The 21030-nt window shown below is 41.5% G+C and overlaps 1 protein-coding gene across 1 annotated transcript; it reads right to left on the bottom strand.

Moving 5' to 3' along the window:
• Positions 1-770: 770 nt before the first annotated feature.
• Positions 771-5903, bottom strand: C30H1orf53 (chromosome 30 C1orf53 homolog). The gene is made up of 3 exons (XM_023632559.2): positions 5600-5903; positions 2126-2227; positions 771-909 (listed from the first exon to the last, which is right to left on the bottom strand). Exons 1-3 carry the CDS (start codon positions 5861-5863, stop codon positions 838-840), a joined length of 438 nt encoding a protein of 145 aa, XP_023488327.1. The 5' UTR covers positions 5864-5903; the 3' UTR covers positions 771-837.
• Positions 5904-21030: the final 15127 nt, after the last annotated feature.

Below are 21030 nucleotides of genomic sequence, written 5' to 3'. Positions count from 1 at the left end.
GGAGTAAAGCCAGCCCCCTAAGTGGGCAGCAGCCTTATTTTACTGGTAAAGGAGAAGCTTCCTGGGGGCTACTGTCCTCAGGGAGAAGCAGAGAAGGTGTAAACAGAATGGTCCCTGTGAGTCCTAACCCGGCTTGGAGACTGATGCTCTGGGGCTTTCACAGTAGGGAATGGAAAGGGTATAAAGCTGATAAAAAGTTCTAAGATAGCTTCCCCTGGGAAGCGCCATAAGAAACAGAGGGGTACAATGCAGAGGAGAGAAGAACAGTTTAATGGGCGTCTCACGCGGCTTGACCCCTAAGTCAGAATGATTTAAAGTTTTTATTGAGAGAACAGATGGAAGATTGAGAACATTTCTGGACGCAGAATGGCACTTCTTGGGCACTCATATGCCGCACAATATAGCGTTTTATCCATCTCTTTATAGCTCAGGATATAAATAAAGTGGAAAATGTATTCAAGCTCTTCTATTTGCCAGCAACCTCCCTTGGGTTGTTCACACCGAGGAGAAAACACTAGGAGAACGGCGGCTATGAGAAAAATCAAGAGCTACTAATGTGATCCGATCACTGCTATTTATTCAACGGAACAGTCACTATTTTCTTTCTTCAACATATGTGTCTGATAATGAACCAAAAAAAAGGAAAATAACTATTAGTGTACCTCTTCAGAAACACACAAACATTTGCTAGCTTTTTAATTTTATTGATGTTCTTTTAACATATATGCTGAAATTAGACTAGGCTCAAATACTAACAACACAGAGAGCAATTCTGAATCAGGGTTTTATTATTTTTTTTAAATAAGGCTCAGTTGGAGAACAGAGATGAAGCTGTTGTCAAACATAAAAATACGAATTGAATTGCTTCTTTTTAGATGGATCTTTAACATTGACTTGACCATATGGACACTGCAGAAGAAATAAAACAATTATTCAATTATTTAACAAACATTTGCAACAAAAAGTACAACACTTCTCATGGTAAAAAAAGAGACTGCTAACAATGTTGTATAGATCATTTGATCTATCGGGTCAAATGGTCCTAATTAGGGTCCAAGAATCACTTCCTAAATGCGTCCTCCCAACTTTAAGACTTTTACTGTCAAAAACGTTCTCTTAGAAAATCCTCAGGTCCTCAATTTACACAAAGCTCTTACGCATTTGATTAGAAGCACCTAATGGCACAGGTAGGAACATACGTAAAATGAAGGCTTTTCAATACTGGCTACAGTTAATACATGCATTTAGTGTCTGTTCCTTAATTATAAAGTGGGCTAGTAAAAGGAAACAATACCTTCTTGGCCTGAAAACATATAGTTAAAATGGTCTGTAAACAGAGGTTGTTACCAGTTTGGAATCTTAACTCTAAAACAATTTACCTTACTAGTATGCTTTTAAAAAGTTACAGTGAAGAACACATTCCCATTTATTTTTTGCTCAAAATAGGGAAGGATTAGTTGGTTCATCTTGACCAGTGGACACAGAGATATATATTCACTGAAATATACCTTTTAGGAAATGTACAGCCCTAAGTTTGGGGTAGCTAGTTCCATGGTTATTTTAAAGACAGAGTAGAAAACAGCCAAGACAGAATGAAAGAGAGAGAAAGAGGAAAGAGGAGGAGGAGGAAAGGAAGGAAGGAAGAGGGGAAGGAAAGAAGGAACAAAGAAAGAAAAATCATTATCACTTAAAGGAAACCCACCTCTCAATGTTGGTTAAGTTTCTATTTATTCAGCTAATAATGAAGAAGAAATGCTTTCTGGGATCTAGCTTGCAATATTCTGGATTTCTTTTCCTGTCCTCTTTTTACTTGCCTAGTGAACACAACTTATTTGAAACCTCGTGAAAAGTTTCCTTGCAATAAAGAACTCCCATGAATTTCCAGTCACAACATGTCAAGGGGACTGATGCTCACAGTGAAATGTTACAAAATTCCATTAACTTTAAAGGTCCTATGTTGGTCCTAAGCACTTCATTGTCCTTGGCTAAAGGAGCTTGTGAAAAGTGCACTCCAGGTCTATTTAGCTTTTTTATTTGACTTGTTTTTCAAATAATAGGTATTTACAAAGTTTGAGAAGCACGCCAACTGCTGCTGTAATGTGAGAATTTGCGACTCACGACTCACGTGTCTGCAGGCGGAGCCACAGCATTCTCCTCTTTGCAAGTGGGCGAGCTGTGTGAACACCACATAGCCAGTAGCTGGATCCACATAGTTTAGCTGGCCAGCCTGGAGAGTAATGAAATAAAACAATTCATTAATCTCAATATTCATCATATCTCCTCACTATAATTTCTACTCATAAAATACTGCAACATTTTCTTTAAACAATATTAAACGTCTTCCCGGCAATTTGAGTGGCACTTGCAATTAAAGACTGAATGCATTCCAACATTATACACCATCCAACTTTATGTGACATAAGGAGAAAATATACAGGTTGAGAAAAATGAGAAGTTGATGGAAAAACAAGAACTCCTCTATACCCGGTAACTATGTAGCCGCTGCTCAGGTATTTTTCATTCAGTTTCTAGGTAACAAGTTTAATAACAGGTGATTTAGATGACTTTAAGAGCTTAAGAGGCTGAAAATGAACTTTCACTCAAAAGTTGCAGTTGCAATTTCAGTACTTAAAATATGCGGATAATGATTTAAACTTACAGAAAAGGTGATAATCAAAACCAACAGTCCTTATAGAAAAGTATTACCTTCCCTCTTATTGAACACTTTTCTTTACCTTCATGACGAGTTACTCCATTGCACATTTTACACTATTTTCTTTTTTTGGGGAGTGTTGTTAGTTCTGCTTTTAGGCAAAAAAAAAAAAGGACTGTTTTTACATATTAACACTCACTGCTTTCACGAGTTTGATCCAAAGCAAGTTTTACTCCACCATTTCAGATGTCAAGGCGCCATATTCTACCTACATTCAAGCATGGTTTTTAAAAAGTGTCCCAAATATGTCATGTAAGGCAAAGGAAATAATGCAACCTCTTCTCTGGATTTGGGCCGCGTGGGTGATACTATTTAGTCTCGAGATTTTGTAGAGGAACTTTCTTCTGAGCTTTTGATATAACCTTTTTACCATGCAGTAAGTCTGCCTCTTTCTGCCTGGAGCCTTGTCATTTAAATACACGTGAAACTTGAATGTCTTCTAACATATATTTTTGTATGTGCCACAAACCACTTCTTCAAAGCATCTTCCTTAATGGTTAAATAGTTCATTCTGGTTGAGGTTTTAGCCCACTCTGCTTCATGAGCAGAGTGTGGAGCAAAAGGACAAAGAGAATTCAAGTCCAGGTCCCCCCTAAGGCATTCCAGCAAAGCCAGGTGGGGGCCACAGAAATCCAGCAAGTCCCAAGGCCAGTCGAAGAGGCCTCCCAAATCCTTTGGGACCACAGAAGCAGATGAGATGTAACCAGAAGCATTAAAACAACCTTAGAATGACTGACTGTCAAGACCTCATTTCTTTATTTACAAGGCCCATATTTGAAGACTTGGAAGAAAAACAAAAAAACATTGGCAACAGTGTTAGCAGCCTCCTTCTCACTTTTCATAGCTTCTCGGAGTCTTCTGAGGGCAATTATCCAGCAACCTGGAAGCCTAACAGATTGCTCCTGCACTCGTGCCTGCTCTCCTGTTTTCCACGTCTATCAAGAAACTCTGAGCTTGTTGGCTGCCCACACAAACTTAATTTGTCTTCAGTCAATGAGCTTCAGGTAATGGTGGCAACAGAGGAAGACGCAGCAAGAGTGCTGACAGTTTGACCGGAGAGCAAGATGTTCAGTGACGCAGATCGGCACAGGGAGAAAGGGGAGAGGACGACCTGCCTTGAGGCAGGGAAGAAGGACCCTTGTGAGGGGGCTCTGACTTGTTGGAAAATAAAAACAACAAGCTTGTTACTGGGCTTACTTATGGTCTCCCAAACAGTCATTGAACCTGTGATTCTGACACTGATGAAACAAGTGTGGTTCCTTGAGGGAGAAAAAGTTTCTTTCCTTCCCCGGGCTGACTGAACGTGTTTTTACACGCCACTGGGATTTGTTCTAAAAAGAATGGAACTTTTTGCTTATATTTACCATATTTATAGGTTGATGAATATGGAGAATGGGGAAATTACACATGTTGTTTTAAAAAAAGGTATAAACAAGAACAATCAAGAGCTGCCACTCGTTTCCTGATGAATCTTTATGCAGAAGTTTTAACACTAGAATGAGTCAGGCAGTGCATTCTCAGGGCCTACTCACTGTCCGTGAAAAAAAGGCAACTTTAGGTGGTCTCCAAGGTTTTCTCCTCTACTCGCTTGGCTCAAGCCACACCAGATAACACTGACTGTCCTATCAAGTACTGATCACACAGTGTATTAAATAAGTTACTTTCATATCGTTTTCCTATCTTTATTATAGAACTCACTTGCTCTCACAAGATAATAAAAATATAAACCTGCTACCTTTAAACTACCTAGTCTGAGGTGTTAGAAAGCGTGATGGGAGATGATAAGTTTTTATATTGGTGCTAACGAGCAATTGCCAAGTCCCCCAAACAGAGGAAAACATAGCTCAAGACTGTCTAGGAAGAATGTAAACGCCTGATTTTAGTTTCCTTGTAATTGTGCTCCGTTAGAGCGGAGGGAAAGGACGAAAGGACGGTAGCGAAAATTAAATTAAAAATAAGTCTGCTTTATTTTATCATTATTAAAATCATTGGATGGCAAAGTGTTCAACTGATAGTGCAAATACACACACATTTTTCCTGTTACTTCTCAGCTCCTCCACCTCCTCCATCAACGCCTTAGTCCCTTCCCCCAATACATACACACACACACACACACACACACAGCAGAGCGACGATGGGTCCCACACTGCGACCGGAGTTTAGCTGCGACACCGGTCAGAAAGGAATCGCGCTCATACTCAGGACAGATACACGTTAACCCTTTGCCCTGAATAGGAAACCGTGGCCAGTTTTCAAGCGAAATGGTCGGAGTGGGAAGTGTGCGCGAGGGTCAGTGGCCAGAGGCAGGACACGCGGGCTGCCTGCACCCTCCTTCTCAGCAGGGCAGCCCCTGGGGCCCGAGCGGTCCAGGACGCGCAGGCGCACAGACCCTCGGGCCGTGGGGCGGGGCCGTGGGCCGGAGCGGGGCCGAGTAGGCGGAGCCGAGCCGGGCTTACCGGGACCTGGGTGGGCGGGGCCGGGCCTTGGTGGGCGGGGCGGGTTTGGGTCTGGCAGGGTCTGGGGAGGCGGGACCGGTGCCGAGTGGGCGTGGCCGGGCCTTGGTGGGCGGGGCAGGTTCGGGTTTGGCAGGGCCTGGGGAGGCGGGACCGGTGCCGAGTGGGCGTGGCCGGGCCTTGGCGGGAGGGGCGGGGCCTGAGGGGCGGGGTCGGGTTTGGCAGGGCCTGGGGAGGCGGGACCGGTGCCGTGTGGGCGTGGCCTGGGCTTGGTGGGAGGGGCGGGGCCTGAGGGGGCGGGGTCGGGTTTGGCAGGGCCCGGGGAGGCGGGACCGGTGCCGAGTGGGCGTGGCCGGGCCTTGGTGGGCGGGGCAGGTTTGGGTTTGGCAGGGCCCCGGGAGGCGGGACCGGTGCCGGGTGGGCGGGGCCTCACCGCGCAGGCGGCGGCATGCAGCTCCGCGATCCTCCGCTCCGCCGCCGTTAACTCTTCGCTTGCCGGCCGTCTGGTCGCTTCCTCCGGCCTCGGTTGCGAGGGGGGCACGGCGTCGCCTCCGTCTCCCTCGGAAGCGGGGCGGAGGGTTAAGCCGAGGCGCGGTCGGCACCCTGCTCCGGCCCAGAGAGGCCTGGGTGGCAGGGCGGCGGGAGGCTGCCTCCCGAGCGCGGCGCCCGCCACCGCCGGGATCTGCCTGGCCGCCATGGCCGCCGCCGGCCCGCGGGAGGCGGGGCGGGCGCGGGGCCCCGGGGGCGGGAGCGCGGGGCGGGAGCGGGCGCTGCGGGGTGGGGCGTGGACCGAGCCTCTGGACCCGCCCCGCTCGGCCGCGGAAGAAAGTGGACTTTTTAGGCCGCTGGTGAGTCTGCGACAAGATGCGGGGACAGGAGGAACGTGCCGTCTCCAGTCTCTGCACAGAAATTCCAAGTATTCCGTTTTTCTTCTGAGATGAAAAGTGGACCTTTTTTCTTATGTCAGAGTAGACTTGGGATCCTTGAGCATCATCGGCACGACGATGATGAGATGCCAGATCCAGAAAAGGGTGGGGCCCATCCTGAAAGGCTGAGAATTTACACGGAATATGTGCCAAGAATAAAGGTGAAAGCAGAGCCTTCTGGCTTGGTTCTTTGGCCCGGCCTGAAATGAGAACCAAAAGCGAAATCGCAGCCTGGGAAAAAGCGGTGTTTTCACGTTGCTGAGTATTTGCAAGATCTAAACTAAAGTTATATTTCCTGTCTGAAAAGATGAAAGTTATCCTGGGGACCCCACAAAATGGAATGTGAGAAAATTAGCACAAGCCCAGGAGGTAATTTGAAGTGTTAGAATTAAATTAGCAGCACTTCCGTCCCCCACCCTCAGCCTGGGTCTCAGGAGAAGGAAGGTTAGAGTTTCCATTTTGTACGTGATCTTCCGTTTTGAAGAACCGAGGGCAGGAATTGATCCCTGAGAGCAAGAGTAGATTCCTGAGTTGTACGGGAGACGGGTGACTGAACCACCGTAGACCATTGCCCTTGGTGTTTGCATTTACCATGCAACCCTGTAATCATGTTTGAATTTTCTCAGTAGGCGCTGATTGAAACGACCCTATTGGTCCGTTATAAATCTCATAGTGAATTAATAAATTGGAATCCCATTTTGCAAATCTGTTTCCTTTGTGTTGGAATAATAAATTAGTTATCAGGATCCGGAGAATGCTCAGTGATCTGAGAAAAGAATTTAATACCCAGAAGGCCAAGGAGGGACCCTAGGAAAAGCTAAAAGGTGCCACCAAACTTGACATCACCAAAAGTGAGCAACTGGATTAGAAAAGGGAATTCACCATAAATCAGGTGTGTGTGTTTGCGAAACCAAATTCTCGAATAAAGGAAGTAAGTCTGGAAGTTCAGGTTGATTCCGTTGTTTTTAAAATTGAGGATGAGGACCTATAAATATGTCATAATTCAAACAGTGGCATAGCATTTTACGTTAGTGAAATAGACTAGACCAGGTACAAATAGAAAATAAATCTAGGAAAAGTGCTGTTACATGAAACTTCTGATGGATGACCGGGTGGGTTTGAATGTAAAGCGGTGGGGCAAGGGAGATCCGTGTGGTAATAGAATAGTTCTTATTTTGATCACGAGGGTTACACAAGTCTACACATGTGATAAGATACAGAACTATTCACACCTTGTTCCAGTGTCAGATTCCTGGTATTGATATTGTACTATACGTATGTAAGGTGTAATCATTGGGGGGAACTGGGTGAGGGGAACCTCTCTGTGCTGTCTTGGCAACTTCTTGTGAATCTATAATTATTTCAAAATTTAAAAACAGCAATTAAAAAAAAAGATGTAAAAATTGTTTCAGATTACTTGGTGAGCCAGATCGTTGAATTAACCAGACTTTCCGTATCTCCTCCATTCCCAGGTTTAAAATGCCTGTGGGCGTTCAGACTGAGAGAGCTGTTTTGTACTATTCACATGTTACCTATGTGCATGCTTTTATAGATATATATCTCTTTAAAATATAATCAGAGTTGGAAATATGTATACTCAAGAGTTGATAAAGTATTTTAAATTATTTACAAAAAATTTTCAAACATTGGATAATTAGACTATCATTTAAACATTGGATAGATTATCTGCCCCCTTCAATTGTCATTTGATCTTCATACGTTAGAGTTGGTGTCATTTCACATCAAATAACTTTCATTCATTGTGTCCCTTATTTTAAAATACCTCCTCAGGGCTTGACTCTTACCTTATTCTAGCATATGTCCATTTCTTCTCAGATTCTCTGTGCTCACAGTAGACAAAACTATGAAAGTCGGGACACAATGTTCCACCTTAGAATGGTAAATTAAGTCCTCACTTTATTTACAAAGCGTTTACGCCTAAATTTGCCCTAGAAAGTGTTGCTTTGTGCCACATCTCTGCACATAACATGATATTGGATATATTTTGTAATCCTTCCCATCATTTGAGATGTTTATGTTGATATTGAACATGAGTGTTATTTTGAGGGGAGGAGGAGAGTCGTTCAGAGACATGCATTCGCCTAGGTTTCATTTATATTAATTTTTAAATAGTTATGTTAGGTCTCTCCAGGTTGCAAGATATAGATCACACAACTTAATTCAGTTACGATAAAAGGAATTTGCTCACATAATCATGAAGTGTGACTTGATTAAGGGCTCAATGATATGACCGGGGCTCAGTCTCTCCATTTTTCAGCTGTGCGTCTTTAATGTTAATTCTCTTTTCAAAAAGGCTCTTTTCTCATTGGTTAAAGATGACCGCAAACAGCTCCTATGGCTTCATCCTTTCTCATCCTTGTCTAGCTAAAAAGAGAGTCTTGTTATGAAGCTCCTGGACAAGGAGCCTTTTTGCCCCAGAAATCCTAACAGCCTTCTGTTTCTGAATCGATCTTTATGAGTATAGGTTACGCTTCAGCCAATCGGCCTGTCCGTGAAGCTGCCTGTGTACAACTCCACCCAAACCAGTGGCTGAGAATGGTCTGTATTGATGCTGGGGGCGCAGTTAAAAATGTCCCCTGCAGTGTGACTTGCAAGGGCAAAATAAATACCACCAGCTCACCCAATCCTTTTAGTATTTGCTTATCATTTAAAACATTTTTATTTGTTCCTCTTGTTACCTTTTAGACTTCCTTCCTTCCTTTGATCTCCCACGATTATTTGCTCCATTTTACCTTTTTTCATGTAGTAGGTTTTTTTGCATTGTTTCCCAACAGATCATAAGACAGTAGGAACATGTCATTTTCATCTTTATATCTCCACAGCCCCCTTGTACTTTTGTACATGGTACTACAACACTAACTGAATAATAAATAATGAATTTTTGAATGGATAAATGAGTCAGTGGTTTTTCGTTCTCAAATTCTTATTGAAATTTTAAAATTAATATTCTGTACATAGTAATACAGATTTGCAAATATTTGCTATATATTGTTGCAAATAAATACTTAAAGAAAACTAAGTGATAAAGGTACTAACTCTAAAATCTTATTAAGTTGTATTTATTAAATAACTGGGCCATTTTTCTGACAAACAGGACAGATGCATACATTATCAAATTATCCAGTCTAAACCCCTGAAATTCTGCCTCTAATTGAATTTGTGTTATCTTTTAATGAATTATGAATGTATTGTGCTTTTGGTGGACAAATTTGTGCTGGAGTCACAGAGCTGCCCACAGGTTTCATGTCCATATACTGCTTGTGTCACACAGTTCTTTTTGGACACTGGTTTATGTATTTGATGTTTTTCAAATAGCTGAATGGTGTGTAATGACATGTCATGCTCCATGTAGAGTGTGTTTTCACTTTCAATTCTTATGATTGAGAGCAAATGTTACATGCCCCTGAGGTTGCCTATAGGGAATCTGTTTCATTTAATCGGACATCCGATAGCACACTTTGTTTCACAGAGCCAGTCTTAGAAAATACTTTTGGGAATTATAACCATTTCTATTGGCAAGCCCAGCGAATCTCTGCTGACTTCACAGTGGATGCCCTGCCACCAGTGCTACATGCCCAGCGCACTACTGCATTTGGCTCTTATCTTTCCGTTTTGTTTTTGTTCTCCTGGACGAGCTGTAGGTGAACTACACAATATGAAGTAATCTAACCCTTTTACCTCCTCTTCCATCCTCTCCATCATTCGTTAATGAATCTCAGTCTAGCTGCTACCGCCACTGCCAATGATCTCTGCATCGGGGTCAGTGCTTGGGAGCAACACACTTATCTATCCATCTGGCTAGACATATACGCTTAAAAATACCCGCCAACTCACCATGTCCAAAATAGACTTAACCATCACTCCCTTTGAAATCTTCCCTGTTTATTTTCCATGTTAAAAACACAGATGTCCTACTGTTCATCTAATTCAGAGATCTTAGAGTGATCCTTTACCCTTTCCACCTTTCCCCATCCAGACAATCACCAAGTCCTACCAATTTTACTCATCTGTGTCTCAAACTGGTCCTACTTTGCTTCTATCAATGTTCTAGTCCAGTTCGTTATCATTTCTTTCCCCTTGACTAGAACAGAGTGATTCATTGATGTAAATAACATATAACAAGGACTTAGTCTGTATCAGGCCCTCTAAGGGCTGAAGAGGTATTGTTCATACTTCGTGCGTGCTGTTTAGTCTGACAAAAATAATCCCTCGTGTCCTTGGAGTGGTGAAGTTATACTTGTCCCTAAAGCCTCAGCCCGTATGTCACCTCCTCCAGTAAGCTTTCCCTGGCTGCTCACTTTGCTCATTGTTTCCCCAGTCTCCTCTGCAGGCTGAGCTGGGTGCATCGCCTCAATGCTGCCATAATATCCAAAGTGTGTCTCCATGTTTGCACTCTCTTATTGTAGTTTTATGTTTAGGAGGGCTTTTTTATTGCCAGACTGTGAGGTCTTTAAGGGTAAAGACAGTTTAATTATCTATGTATCTCTAGTAGCACATGTACCTAGAAAAGGTTGAAAAAGAAATGCTCGTTGAAATGAGTGGATGAATGCATAATGGTGGCAAAACCCCACGTCTGAGTCACATAGGAAGGAAATGATACAAATGCATCTCCCCCTCATATTTCCTGGTTAGGCATCAGTATTGGGCTTTATCAACACATCAGCTGTTCTCAAGCTATTGTTCTGAGACACAATACACTAAGATAACAAGGTAACTGTGATTTTATTTGGCAATCTATTTAGTAAGTTCCCCCCAAACGGTCATTGAATTAATGGTAAGTGCAGTATACAGACTGCATTTCAAATGAAGTAAGTTTATGTTGACAGTGAAGGCAGCCTTGTTAACCCCGAACAATCATTCCAATTATAAACTACATGCACACAATCACTGTCACATAAAATATCCAGACTAATTACTGCTAGCCCTTTTGTCATGCAAGTATTAGAAATGAAACCTACTCTTATGTACAGTCAATATTAACAGTGTAATCCCCAGAAAGAACTTGGCTAAAAAAATAGCAAGAATCTAATTCCATTTGTACCTTATTACAATAAATAGATTAATACTGTGCTTTTAAAACGATATAGGCAGCCACTGTTTTGTAGGATTTCCCACATACCAACACAGTGGTAAAGAGATCTTGGTTAAGGCCATAAATACAACATACAAATCAGAATGTTGTTCTCTGCACTCTCGTTGCTGCCTGAGGGAGATGAGCATGTCCACTGTTCCATGACTGGAATGAAAGGCACACTGAGTTTCAGGTCAAATATCCATGACATTGACGTGTATGACTAGTCTACTGAGTATGATACATGTTAATATCTTCCCAGTGGTAGGCACGAGTGATACGCCTCAGTGATCAGCACAGCACGCACAATCCCTTTAGGTTTTCTACAGGTGTAGAATTCATGCATCTTTGAAATCCTGTGGAATGTGAATCTTTTATGTGCAGCTAAACTGTAATATTGCTGCATGAATTGTTATATTTGTATAATTCTGTAAGGATGTCATCAACGCCAACTACTCTATCTGATGATATGTCTCGATGGCACATTTCGGGTAGCATTGTCGTGAGCTAATCCTGTTTGTACTACATCATGGGACCAGTAATAACAGAAAAAGCAAAGCATCATGGTTGGTGGAACCCTGCAAAATTATAGTGCCCTGTCCATATTGTGATTTTGGAAATAGTGGTACATTTGGGATACAATTGAGTAATTCATCCACCAGTCTAAGTTCTATGATAGTAGGAACATATATATTCTGCCCACCATTTTTATTCCACTGTTAAGAATAGCGCCTGACCCATAGTCCAGTGAAGGAATAAGTCTGAGTGGTAGCGTGGCTTGTGGAGAGAGCATTGTCTTTGAAGGTGTACAGACCTGGAGTTGAATCTTAACCTGTCTCCTGTCTAGTTCTGTGACACTGAGATTATTTAGCTTCTCTAAGCCTGGGCTTCCTCCTCTCTAGAATGTGAGTATCTCAGAGCTGAGTTATTTGAACATTAATGAGATATTGGCTAGAGACCATCTGGGGCAGTGTGAGGCTCCTAAATGGTAGCTGTTGTCATTGAACCAGGAAACCACTTTGTGTGTTCAACCTTCCCATGTGTCAGCCCTCAGCTGCCCAATAGTTCGCTTGCCTATTTCACCATCCATCCTTTATGACAAGAGGTTTAGCTTGGCTCAATCATTACTACTTTTTACTGTAAATGACAAGAACTCGCTAGATATGTGCACAAACAGATTTTTCAATTAAATAAATAAATAAATAAATAAATAAAAACCTTCTGGGGCTGTCCCCGTGGCTGAGTGGTCAGGTTCACACGCTCTGTTGTGGCGGCCCAGGGTTTCGCCGGTTCGAATCCTGGGCACGGACAGGGCACTGCTCATCAAGCCATACTGAGGCGGTGTCCCGCATGCCATGGCTGGAAGGACCCACAAGTAAAAAAAAAAATACACAACTATGTACCAGGGGACTTTGGGAGACAAAGGAAAACAAAATAAAATCTTTAAAAAAAAAAAAACTTCTGTACAGCAAAAGAAATAATCAACAAAATGAAAAGGCAACCTATGGAATGGGAGAAAATATTTGCAAACCATATATCAGATAAGAGGTTAATATCCAAAATATATAAGGAACTTATACAACTCGACAGTAAAAAAAAAAAAAAAAAAAAAGAATGACCCAATTAAGAAATGAGAAAGGACCCGAATAGACATTTCCCCAAAGAAGACATAAAAATGGTCAACAGGTATATGAAAAGGTGCTCAACATCACTAACAATCAGGGAAATGCAAATGAAAACCACAAGGAGATTTCACCTCACACCTGTTAGGATGGCTATTATAAAAAAGACAGGCAATAAATATTGGGGAGGGTGTGGAGAAAAGGGAACCCTTGTGTACTGTTGGCGAGGTTGTAAATTGGTGCAGCCATTATAGAAAACAGTATGGTGGTTCCTTGTGCACAATAGCCAACATAGTGAAACAAACAAAGTCTTTGCTGATGGATGAATGGATAAAGAAGTTGTGGTACACACACACACACACACACACACACACACACACACTGGAATATTATTCAGCCATAAAAAAGGAAATCCTGCCATTGTGACAACATGGATGAACCTGCAGGACATTATGCTGGATGAAATAAGTCAAACACAGAAAGACAAATACTGTATGATCTCACCTATACATGGAATATAAAAAAGCCAAATTCATAAACTAGAGAGCAGACTGTGGAGACGGGAGGAAATGGGGAGATGTTGGACAAAGGGTTCAAACTTTCAGTTGTAAGCTGAATAAGCTCTGGGGACCTAATGCACAACATGGTAGCTGTAGTTAATAATGCTATATTGTATACTTGGAATTTGCTAAGAATAGATCTTATGTTCTCACCACATGCAAACCAACGAAAGGTAACTATGTGAGGTGATGAATATGTTAATTAACTTGATTGTGGTAATCATTTTACAATATATGTTTATATTAGAACGTCATGTTGGAGAACTTACCAAAAAAATTCACATTGTATAATCTAAATATACACAATTTTTATTTCTCAGTCATACCTCAATAAAGCTGGGAAAAAAATTTAAAAAGAAAGGTTTTTGTACACTGAGCCAAAATTACAGTTTAAGATTCCAGAGATCATGTTTCAAAGGCAGCTTGACTGTAAAATTTTAAATTACATATTCGCTGAGTTGCTCTAAATAGTTATAGACATGAAGTGACATCAGTGTTCAGAATAGGGAGATATCTTTTTAAACTTCGTGGTAAGGAAAAGTTTGATGACTGAAGTTGAATTTGAACTGAATATTAAAGACTGTTTCTAATTTTGATAGGAGCTAGGGATGGAAACCTGGGTAAGAGGAAGATTTGAAGAAGACAGCTTTTGTGGACGGTATCAGTTAGGATGCTTTTGATTACAAGCGACAGAAAGTACCAACTTGATTTGCTTGTAGTGAGAACACTGATCATCTCGCAGAACAGGAAGTCCGGACATAGGCGCTGCAGAGTGTGTTGGTTCAGCGGCTTCGCAACATCAGCAAGGACCTAAGTGCCTTTCGTCTTTCAGCTCTGGTGCCGTCAGTGAGTCCATCTGATCATACTCACTGCTCACTTCAGAATGACAGCCAGGATTGCTACAGTTTCAGGTCATATCCAGACATGGCAATGTCCAGTGCAAGAGGAAGGATGAGTTTTGTTGTGCCTCTTGAGTTTTATTATAGGTATGTCAAACACACATAAAAATATAGAGACAATGTGACAAATGCCCATATTCCTACCACCCAGTTTAAGAAACGTAACATTAAAATCACAATTGTGGGGCCAGCCCAGTGGCGCAGCAGTTAAGTTTGCACTTTCTGCTTCGGCAGCCCAGGGTTCGCGCGCGGGTTTGGATCCCGGGTGCGGACATGGCACCACTCGGCAAGCCATGCTGTGGCAGGCATCCCCCATATAAAGTAGAGGAAGATGGGCACAGATGTTAGCTCAGGGCTAGTCTTCCTCAAAAGAAAAAAAAAAAAGAAAAATCACAGTTGTAACTCCCTGTGCACCCCTCCCCAAGAACATCTCTCTATCTCGCAGTCCCCACCCTCGATTACCCTAAACTGATCATTCCCATACATGTCTTTGTGTTTTCGATACATATATATGAATCCCTCAACAATGTATGGTATTGTTTTCCTGTTGTTAAACTTTACATAAATGCTTTCAGATTCTATAATCCTTATAAAACTTGATTTTTCAATTAACTTCAAGAGATTATGTTAATTTATGTGGCTCTACTGCATTTTTATCATGTCAGGATTCTATTGTTTAATGTATCTCAATTTATTTAGTCTTCTCCTATTTGATGGATATTTAGGATGTTATCAATTTATAGCTACCAAAAAATGTTTCCATAAATGCTATTATACCCACCACCTAATGCATTTGTGGTATGATTCTCACACGGTATTTGCCTCAGAGGGAAATGGCTCGGTTGTAGGGTCTGTGCCTCTTTGACTGTAGCAGCTGTTATCAAATTCCTCTCCCAAATGTTTTACTCATTTGCACACCCACTAGCAGTAGATAAGAATTTAGGTCACTCTACATATTGACAACTTGAAAAATGTTTGCTTATCTCATGGGTGTGAAATAATATTTCAGCGTGATTTCAATTTCCATTTCCCTAATTTCAAGTGAGATTGAACATCTTTTCATGTTTCTTTGTCTGGTATATTGTTTTCTTGTGAAACACTTGCAGATAGCCTTTGCATATCTTTCTACTGTGCTGTCTTTTCCTTATCTATTTGTAGGTGTTATTTGCAAATTTGAGATACGAATTCTTTGTCAGTTGTATGTGTATGAATATGTTGTTTGTGCTGTGTGATCCACGATATGTGTGTTAGTCTGGGTGTCTCTTTTTAAAAAGTAGCATTATTGAGGAATAATTGATATACAATAAACTGCACATATTTAAAGTGTACAATTTGATAAGATACCCCCATGAAACTGCCACCACAGTCAAGATAATGCACATATTCATCCCCCCAAGGTTTCCTTGTGCCCTTTTGTGATCTTTCCTCCCACCCTCTTATCAACTATACACTTGCGGAGGATGTGTGTTCTGCAGTGGAATTGTCTGCAAATGTCAATTAGGTCAAATTGTTCATGAGTTCAAATCCTTGATAAGTTTCTATTCATTCTATCAATTATTAAGAAATGAGTATTGAAGTCTCTGAAAATAATTTTGAATTTGTTTATTCTTCCAATTTGTTCAGCTTTTGCTTCATATACTTTGCAGCTCTGTTCTTCGATCCATAACCATTAGGATCGTTACGTCCTCTTGATTAATTGATCCCGTTATCATTATATAATGCCCCTCTTAATTTCTGATATTTTTCTTTGTTCTGAAATAGTCTTTGTTTGATAATAGTACAGCTACTCCAGCTTTTTTTTTGATAAGTGTTAGCCTGGTGTCTCTTTTCCCATCCTTTTACTTTCAGCTTATTTGTCTTTATATTTAAAGTGTGTTTCTTATAGGCATCACAGAGTTGGGTCTTTTTTTAAATCCAATTTCGCAATCTCTGCCTTTTAGTTGGTATTTAGACTGTAGTGAGGGGCCAGCCCTGTGGCCGAGTGGTTAAGTTCGCACGCTCTGCTTCCTCAGCCCAGGGTTTCACTGGTTTGGATCCTGGGCACGGACATGGCACCGCTCATCAGGCCACACTGAGGTGGCGTCCCACATGCCACAACTAGAAGGACCCACAACTAAAGGTGTACAACTATGTACCAGGGGGCTTTGGGGAGAAAGAGGAAAAATAAAGTCTTTAGACTGTAGTGGGCTAACGGTGGTTCCCCCAAAATATATGTCCGTGCTGTAATCCCTGGAATGTGTAAATGTTACCTTTTTTGGAAAAAGAGTTTTTTCAGATGTAATTAAGCTAAGGATTTTGAGATGAGGAGATTGTCCTAAATTATCTGGAGAGGAGTGGGTGGAGCTAAATCTGGTGACAAGAGTCCTTCTAAGAGGCATACAGGGAGAAGGTGATGTGAAGATGGAGGCAGAGATTGGAGTGACGCAGTCTCGAGTCCAGCAATGCCGGGACAGCCACAAGAAGCTGGAAGAGGCGAGGAACGGATTCTCCCTTAGAGTCCCCAGGAGTGCAGCCCTACTGGATTCCGGCTTCTAGTCCCCCAAACTGGGAGAGAGTAAATTATTGTTGTTTTAAGCCTGATAAAATTTTTTCGCATCATTCAGGATCCACCTAAAATGCCATTTCCTCCTTCAGCCTTTTCATATATATCTAAAATGTGACCTCTTGTTCTTCATGACAGTTCGTTCATAAAATTGACCTGAATAATTCCCCCCACCCATGCACTCATATACCCTCACATTGCAATTTTTACATCTCCTCCCATCAAGAGGTGGGGTCTCTCTTTCCCACTTAAACTGGAACTTGGTTATGCTACTTGCTTTGGCCAGTGTGACTTTAGCAAATGTGACACAAGCAGCTGTTTGAAGAGCCTGTGCACTGGGGCTTCCACTCTTTTATCCATAGTTGGGACCATGACAGCGTGAAGTAAACAAGCCCATGCTAGGCTTCTGCAGAGGTCTTGAGGAGGAAAACTGAGGCACTCTTGCTGACAGGCAGGTGCAGCTGGCAGACACGTGAATAAGGACATCTTAGACAATCCAGCCCCCATCAGTCTGTCAGGTGAACACAGACTCATGAGGGATTTCTGGGAAGACCAGAAGAAGAACTGCTCACCTGAGCATGCCCTGCTGCCCACAGAGTCATGGCCAGTTAAAATGGTTGTTGGTTTAAGTCACTAAGTATTGGGGTAACATGTATGACGTCAATGGTTAACTGAAACGTTCTCTTAACCTCCATGTTTCAAGGCAAGATAACTGCTGTACCAAGCAGTACCAAGACCTTAGGGAATGGATGCAATGAAAATGTATTTCTTACTCAGGAAAACACATGGAGGATGTTTCTGGTCAGTCAGCTCTCCTTCAAGGACTGGGCCAGTTATTGTCTCCTTGCATCTTTTGGTACCACTGTTTCTAACATTTAACCTCTAAATTCACCAAAACATACTCAACCACCTCAGCTTGGAAGTCACTTCATTCATTGCCATACTGCCTCACCTCAAGTAAGGTAGCTAGGATATATACCCAGCTCTGTACTTGCCATCTCTGATTTACCCCATGTCCCTTTGTTCCTCATACATTCTTAGGACATAAACAATTATGTCCCTTCTCCCCACACTGAGCTATAACCTCAAAAAATAGCATCATATCTACTAGTTTCTGTTGCGATACCCAACCGAAATCCTTGCATATGGTAGACATGCCCTAATGAATGTTTATAATCTTAAACATACATTCAGGAACTCTATTTCATTTCATTATCACAACAATTTAAGGTAGAAAATACATAATTTTCTCCATTTCTACCAGTGATGGAACTGAGGATCAAAGATTCTAGATGATTTGTCCAAAGTTACTACCTGGGAAATGTCAGAGCTGGAACTGGAACCCTCCAATCTGACTCTAAGTCATTATCACACTATCAAACATATTTAAGTAAACTAAATCTTTGCCTTTTTCCTCCTAATTTATCCCATGTCCAATTCAGTCACCAAAGTTCATTCATTCTTCTCTCATAATGTGTCTCCCTTCCTTTGAATTCCTAGTGCAATCTTATCTGGTTTAGGTCATTGTTGCTTCACGCCTAAGTTACTGCAAAGACTCCTAAATTATAATTACTGCCTCTAGTCTCCTCCTCTCATTCATGCTTAACACTGTTGTCAAAATAATATTATTAACACACCATTTTTATTGTCATTTTTCTGCTTCAAAAATCCTCAGTGTCCCAACTTTACATGTAGGACAAAATATGAACTCATTCGCTAGGCATTTATGGTATTCCCACATTTTGACCCTTGAAATACCTTTCTAGTTTTATGCCCTGTTACTATCTAGGTCAAGTACTCTGTGCTAGTCAGACTAGTCTGCCCAACCTCTCCTAAATTACCCATGTTGCAGGCATGCTAGTTTGTCTCCACAACACTTATTCCCTCCTTGTTCCCCAAATTTGTCTTATCATCCATTCCTCCCCCTTGGGTTCCTGAGATAAATTCTGGCTCGTCTAAGTCAGGCTAGGAAATCCCATTCTTCTTGCATTGATTGATTGACGCAAGCTCCTAGCCAATGAGACATGAGGCAAATTCTGCAGGGAGGCTTCTGGAAAAGATTTTCTTACTCTTAATCAAGACAAAGGGAGCTTCAGTTTCCAGGAGTATGGTACAGTAGATATCCTTAAAAACATTCCTTACAAAAAATCTAAGTGGAAAAATAAAACAACCCCATTTTTAAATGCATAAGTAAGCCTGAAAGAGTAGGAAAAATCTAGGTACCAAAAACTGAAAACTGAGTTTAACCTCAGAGTTGTAATTTGTCTCTGGCATTACTGTGGCCCTGGAGAAGTCTATCAATCTTGGTCACCATGATGCTTGAGTTTTAATGGCTTAATGGAGTCAGGAGATATAGCCTTGGGCTGTGCCAGATGAGTAGTTTGAGCCAAGATCCTGCCATAAATTTGAGACACTCAAAGAGCTATACCCTTAGGCAGGGCCACTAGCAGGGTGAAGCCAGTGTGGCTCTGACTTCACCTTAGTCCCAGCCCTGCCCTTAGTGAATGAGTGGACCACGAAACAAATCTATCTACCAGCAGTGAGAGAAGGCATGGAACATATCCAACCTTGCCTGGACTGCCCTGAAAATTTGTAGAGAGGTCTGTCCACACATGGGTTAGAGGTTAAAAGTTTTATTCCCTACTGTATTAGTCTGCTAGGGCTACTAAAACAAAATGGCAGAGACTGCATGGCTCAGCCAACAGAAATTTATTTTCTCACAACTCTGGAGGCTGAAAATCCAAGATTAAGGTGTCATCAGGTTTGCTTCCTCCCGATGACAGGTTCCTCGCTCCTTGTCTTGCAGAGGACTATCGTCTCCTCACTGTGTCCTCACATGGTCCTCTCGTTGTGCTCGTGCATCCCTGGTGTCTCTTCCTCTTCGTATGAGGACACCAGTCATGTTGGATCAGGGCCCCACCTTTACGACCTCATTTAACCCTAATCCTTCTTTAAAGGCCCTATCTACAAGTACAGCCACGTTGGGGGCTAGAACTTCAACATATGTCTTTGGGAGGGAGACACAATTTAGTTCATTATACCCACTTAGTCCAGTAAAATCAAAGTCAGGATAAAAACAAGAACTTGTCCCAAGTTAGTAGAACTTCTGTTTGCCTGATGGAAGCCAAAAGAGAGAAATACATTCTCACAAGAAAGATAAAACTTCCATCCTGGCCCCATAAGATTCCTACAGAAAAAGTCTTGCTGACTGTGATTCCACAACCACAATTATGAAACACGTGGGTGATCAAGGCATCATGAACACAGCAAACAGTACAATTTGACAACAAAACTTCCAATAATGGAATTATTGTTTAGATAATATAAAATAGTGGTCTAAAATGTTTAAAGAAATAAAGTTAGAATTGTAACAATGAGACAGAAACAACATAATCGATTTTAAAAGCCCCACAGATTGGAATGACAACTCAATGGAAATTCGCAAATGAAAAACAGAATAGCTAACATTAAAAATCCAGAGAGTGGGTTAAAGAGAAGATTAAGCATAAGTGAGGTATGAATCAGTTAACTGGAATGAGAATTAATAGAGAATAAAAAATACATATATAAGAAATTATCCAAATTGAAGCACAAAAAGATCTAGAGATGGGAGACTTGAAGTAGAGGCAAAGAGGCACAGAGGATAGAAGGAAGGCAGGATTAGGGGGCCTCTCATGTGTCTAGCTGGAGCTCCAGAAGGAGATGCTAGAGATCATGGGAAAAAGTAATCAGAATTTTTTACTGTAACTGACAAAAGATACAAATTCTCAGATTCAGAAAGTACAATGGATCTCAAACAGGGCAAGTAAAAAGGCGCTAATGAGCATCACAGTGAATGTGCAGGACATTAAAACAGAGAGAAGATCTTAAAAACAGCCAGAGAGAAACGGCACATCATCTACCCAGGAACTGCAGTTAGATTAACAGTGGACTCGAAATCAGCAGCAATAGAAATCAGATGGCAATAGCATAACAGTTTCACCATGTTGTGATAAAACCCCTGTCAACCTAGAATTGCGTATCAAAGCAAAATACCCTTTGAGAATAAAGGTGAAATAAATATTTTTTTCAGATAAAAACTTAAAATACTTACCATCAATAGAAACATAGCAAAGGAACTCCTTAATAAATGTACTTCAGAAAGAAGAGCCGAGATGTGAAAGGAAAGATAAGCATAGAAACCGTAAATCTATGAGTAAAGCTAAACAGACTGATTGTCTGAA

This window comes from Equus caballus, chromosome 30, assembly GCF_041296265.1.
Source record: "Equus caballus isolate H_3958 breed thoroughbred chromosome 30, TB-T2T, whole genome shotgun sequence".
In the NCBI taxonomy this organism is placed as follows: domain Eukaryota; kingdom Metazoa; phylum Chordata; class Mammalia; order Perissodactyla; family Equidae; genus Equus; species Equus caballus.
The sequence above is the reverse complement of the archived record's forward strand: the minus strand, read 5'-3'. Positions and strand labels throughout refer to the sequence as shown.